General features: G+C 45.5%; 1 protein-coding gene across 1 annotated transcript; it reads right to left on the minus strand.

Moving 5' to 3' along the window:
* Positions 1 to 1,892: 1,892 nt before the first annotated feature.
* On the minus strand, positions 1,893 to 3,615 carry LOC117441932 (uncharacterized). The gene is made up of 3 exons (XM_034077940.2): positions 3,358 to 3,615; positions 2,988 to 3,163; positions 1,893 to 2,428 (listed from the first exon to the last, which is right to left on the minus strand). Exons 1-3 carry the CDS (start codon positions 3,563 to 3,565, stop codon positions 1,937 to 1,939), a joined length of 876 nt encoding a protein of 291 aa, XP_033933831.1. The 5' UTR covers positions 3,566 to 3,615; the 3' UTR covers positions 1,893 to 1,936.
* Between the last annotated feature and the right edge of the window lie 1,266 nt (positions 3,616 to 4,881).

Consider the following 4,881-nt stretch of genomic DNA (forward strand, 5'->3'; position numbering starts at 1 on the left):
CTCGCAAGCCCTCAACAGCCCCCACTTTACAAATATGTTTTTTTTTAACGCAAGCCGTCATCGCCACGGAGGAGCACACAGCCTCTGTGAGCGAGCGAGACAGACAGAGAGCTAGAGAGAGCACACCTTTATCTATTTAATGTGTTGTAAAAAAATAAAGAAGTCATTCCAATATGTGCTATCGGCAGGGGCGGCGGGTGCTGTAGGCTAGGGAAGGCTAAGCCTTCCCAAATATTTGTGTCACTGCATCCTGGTAAAATAAAAATATAATGTTTAATGTTTGTGTCTTTGACATTAGCGCTGCTATGCAGCCACCTGTGCCCTGTGTGCTACGAAGCCAGTTCAAACCCTGGATATGTTTGAGTTATCTAAACTAACCCTAACAAACGAGATCTCGACGCTGGTTAATATCAACTCGGTAAATCAAGCCAGGGCTTCTCTCACCAGCTGAGAGCGCGTTCACGTGAAAGGGGCGGGGTTAGCAACATTTGACCAATCACAAACAGGGACAAGTGCACTGACAGCGCAGCGTCATACTTCATTAATGAAAAGTAAACTAATATTAGACAAATATGAACTTTAAAGTTCATATTTGTCTAATATTAGTCATCCATGACTTAAACATAATAATCAAGGATACAAGCCACCTGCAAGGTGAATACAGAACAACTGGTTACAAAATAAATAAACTACCGAGTGTTTGAAAGCGTATAGTTTTATGATATCACTGCCCGTCTGAGACACGAGTGGATCGTACTTTAATTACATTTGAGTTGAGTGTTTCGTTAACCTTATGTGTTGCTTAAAATAAAGCTTCTGCATCCAGTCTGTGACACTGAGTGTCGCACGGCCAGACACGGCTCAGCTGACTCAGGAGATAATACAGGCTATGATATTATATGATCGATGATCTGATTGATGATGTGATATCAGTGTAATATGAATGTAAGTGCGACACGTCGGCGTCTTCTCTGCATACAGCAGTTTAAACTGTATTTCCTTTATCCTGTAATATGACTTGATAGATTTAAACTCCGCACACTGAGCTCTGATTGGTCAGCAGGCGGTGCTTTCACTGAGTTGATCTCTTTTCTATAGACGCCGGAGGCGGGCAGCGTCAGGTTAAAAAAAAAAGTGATTTAGCCTTCCCAAACCTGAGCCTCACGCGCCGCCTATGACTATAGGACAGTAAAAAACAGTTTGGGAGTGATTAGTAAAATATGCATAAATAAACGGAATAATATAGGCAAGATAAGAATAAACAAGTTTAAATAATTTGTTATTGGTTGTGATCATATTCTAAAGATGTTTTGAGTATTGAAAAGTATACAGCTCTCTTTCATGAGTGTTGAGAGCTTATCCATACATTCACGTTGTGCTCAAAGTGCACCAGATTGATGCTTTTCACTTCAACATTTCAAAAGAAATCTTCCCGGGGCTGCATGCCCCCGGACCCCCCTAGAGGAGGTGAGGTCCACCCCAAATAAAGCAGGTTCAAATAATTTAATTGCATACATTTTCTTTTAGTAAACACTGAAAACAGGTCCCACAGACCATATAATAATGTGTAATGAAACAAATACCAATAACTGTATTGCATTGTTTTCTTAGGTGCATGCGCAATTACTTCATACTGTCTGTCTTTTTCGTCCTGCATCTATTGGGCCCCCCTCAGAAACTAACTGGGCCCCCCAGTCAAAGTGGTCTAGAACCGCCACTGCTCTCAGGAACCGACTAGCTCCCCTTGTGTATGTGCGGCTCTCAACGTGCCCAGACTTGGAGTGATTTTCTCCTCTTTTAATACTTTCCGCCTGGTTCTGAGAGAAAGGAGTGAAATGTTTCAACGTGACGGCCGTCTGGTGCGGGACGGGAGATGTAGGTCATTGAGCGTGTTACTTCACAGTTTTATTTGTTTTACTTCCAAAATTATCAAACATCATATGGATACTTTTGTGTTCAGTTTCAAATGTTGAAGGAACTCATCGCTCCAATCACCCAGAGGGAACACGCCCGTTAAATACTTGAAGAAGCTATTGTCCACCTCGTGCAGGAAGTGCGGCAGCCGATCCTGTGGCACCTGCCGCAGTCTGTGTTCAAAGGTTTTTGAGTAGGCCGCGATGTCGTCATTATGTTCGCCCGTGGAAGTTAAATGTTCCAGGGTCCTGCCTATCGTACGCATCAACGTTTCTGACGCCTCGCTGGCGGACTCGTCCAGCACCTTCCTGCTGCGCTTCCCCCGAGGCCTTGGAGTGCCTGAGTGTCCGAGTGTGCTCGGCCCCTCTCCGAGCGGTGCGGACTCGATGGTGGGCTCTGCCAGGGGAGTGCGGGGCCTTGACTCAGCCTCAAAGAGGAAGGGCTCCTCACGGGTGCTGGTCCAGGTTTCACTGCTGGTGCCATCGGGGGGGGGTTCTGCAGCCATCGGAGGTCCCTTAACATTTTAAATTAAATTCACAGTTAGTTGGATTTAATATGTAATGGATTCTTAAACTGTTTGCTCAGCATTCAAAACAAAACCCTGAAGTGTGTGTGCCACTCGTTCGGGGTGTGGTCGAGTAGATTGGAGATGAATTGTGGTGCTCTATTCAGATGCTAAAACACACTTCTAGACAGATAGTGGAGGACAATGGGAGAAGGAGCACCATCAGTGTGAAAGCTACAGAGGGGCAGAAACCGTCTCGCAAATGTACATTTCAATCTTGAACAATGAACAGCGGTAGACCGTAACAAAGCGCATGTACTTAAGTACTGCTCCACTCCCATGCAGTGTACTTTATACTGCGCTACATTTATTAGATAACTTTGAAGATTCCGAACAATACAAAATATAATCAAGAAATATGTTATCCTGTATTATTCTAGGTTAAGATAAAAACGTTATTGGTCCCATGGTGCATTTCACCAGCTCCTCCTTCACCAGCGGCACCATTAATGTTTCTAAATGAAAGAAGCAGACCGACTTATCTTTACTCAACAGATCAAATAGTTACCGTGAGGTTTGAAGTACTCTCCCTCCTCCTTGTGTAGGGCTCTAGAAACTGCAGCCTGGTCAGGATCCACTGCTGTCTGCCCGTCTTTGGGGCTCCACAGCTACCCGGAGGGGCCAGTCTCCTGAACCGGGTGTGCTGGGTTCGCAGAGAATCCCACTTCACCCTGAGCTCTTTCTCTGAAGCACACACACGAACCATTGAAGCATTGTGGCTAGCTAGCATGTCCAATTCATATCTATATGCAGTGCCAAACAAGTAGCAACAGCTAGCAGCAAAACGCAAGGTTGAAATATCAATGTTTATTTCACGTTAACGTCGCTGTACGTTTCTGCTGAAGAGCTCAACTGATGAACACACACGAGAAGGTTACCTGGGAAACCAAGTTGAGTTGCGATCTCTCGCCACAGTCCGCTTTTCGCTGTTCGGTTGGCGTACCGTTTCTCCGTGATGTCGAACAGAGCTGGCCTCTTCCGGATCAAGCGGATGAGTTTGGCTTCGGTTTTTTCACTCCAGATCGCCATGATGTAAAATAAGTTCCTTCGTTTGTTTGCGTACCTCACTTCCGTTTCGCTTCTCATGCACTGATTCGCTAAGCTGAACAGCCAATCAGAGTGATTTCTTTTGCCGACAACCTCCGCTCCCGAATCCCCACGTTCAGTCGGGAGGTCGGCTCTTCTTGGTGAGCCGGATCATTTGGCTCGGCTCACGGAAGAGCCGGCTCTTTCGGCTCCCAAACTACCACATACCTTTTTATAATTCAATCAAATGTAGGGCTGTTTTGAACACATATATCACTTAAATTATTCAATACACCCTTTACTGAAGTATTCAAAAGTAAAAGTGACATGTTTAATATAAATAATTGTTTTCATTGCATGTACAGACCCGTATCTCTCTGATCCCACCCAGTGAATGCACTGACTGGCTTGTAGAACCACGCTACACAAAGCAGATAGCAACACCTATAAACACTTAGGCACAGACATTTAAAAAAAGGACAGTTACTGTATCGACATTTTAAAATTGTATTGTAAGAAAAAAGCCGGGCTCTATTTCAGTATTAACTATAGCCTAGAAAAAAAGACAGCAACAGCTGACATCAAATCTTTGCTGACCCTAAAGATAATCATAAATAAATAACATAGTGAAAATAAATATATTGCAATGCTCAGTACAGCAGCATCCAACCGTCTCTAATCCTTGGATATTACGTGGCACTGCATGCATGCACGGAGCACCCGTAGCGCGGTGATCACCGTATCATTCTGTCTTGTAAAACAACAACAAACTTGCATCACTAGTCGGCACGGCAGAAAAGACACAACGGTGCGGGACCTGCGGCTGTGGGACCTGCGGCTGCGGGACCTGCGGCTGTGGGACCTGCGGATGTGGGACGCACCAATCTGTGTGGGGCGACAGGTAGTGATGGCGAGATGAAGCTTTCCCGCCAATTGGTTCATCTCATGAGGCTTCATCATCGGCTTCATCTGAACACAAACCCCCCTGTTGGTCAAAGTGTGTAAAACAGGCAGATTGGACATCTCCACAGTGTGCTCTATCTCAGGGGTTCCCAATCCCCGGTCCACGGACCGGTACCGGGCCGGTTCGCGTACCGTAACATTAGCCTCCTTTAGCTTAGCGGTGGTGACGTCATGTGACCGTGCTGTAGTTCCTTTATAGCCCAACATTAGCCACCTTTAGCTTAGCGGTGGTGACGTGAAGTCATGTGACCATAGTGTAGTTCCTTTATAGCCCAACATTAGCCACCTTTAGCTTAGCGGTGGTGACGTCATGTGACCGTGCTGTAGTTCCTTTATAGCCCAACATTAGCCACCTTTAGCTTAGCGGTGGTGACGTCATGTGACCGTGCTGTAGTTCCTTTATAGCCCAACAT

Source organism: Pseudochaenichthys georgianus, unplaced genomic scaffold, assembly GCF_902827115.2.
Source record: "Pseudochaenichthys georgianus unplaced genomic scaffold, fPseGeo1.2 scaffold_2183_arrow_ctg1, whole genome shotgun sequence".
In the NCBI taxonomy this organism is placed as follows: Eukaryota; Metazoa; Chordata; class Actinopteri; order Perciformes; family Channichthyidae; genus Pseudochaenichthys; species Pseudochaenichthys georgianus.

Excerpts from the sequence above, each read along its gene's own strand:
- LOC117441932 (XM_034077940.2), bottom strand. The coding sequence starts at position 3,565 with ATGAGAAGCGAAACGGAAGTGAGGTACGCAAACAAACGAAGGAACTTA. Across the intron at positions 3,164-3,357 it reads AACTCAACTTGGTTTCCCAG|AGAAAGAGCTCAGGGTGAAG; the intron begins GTAACCTTCTCG and ends TGTGTGCTTCAG. Across the intron at positions 2,429-2,987 it reads AGAGTACTTCAAACCTCACG|GGACCTCCGATGGCTGCAGA; the intron begins GTAACTATTTGA and ends TAAAATGTTAAG.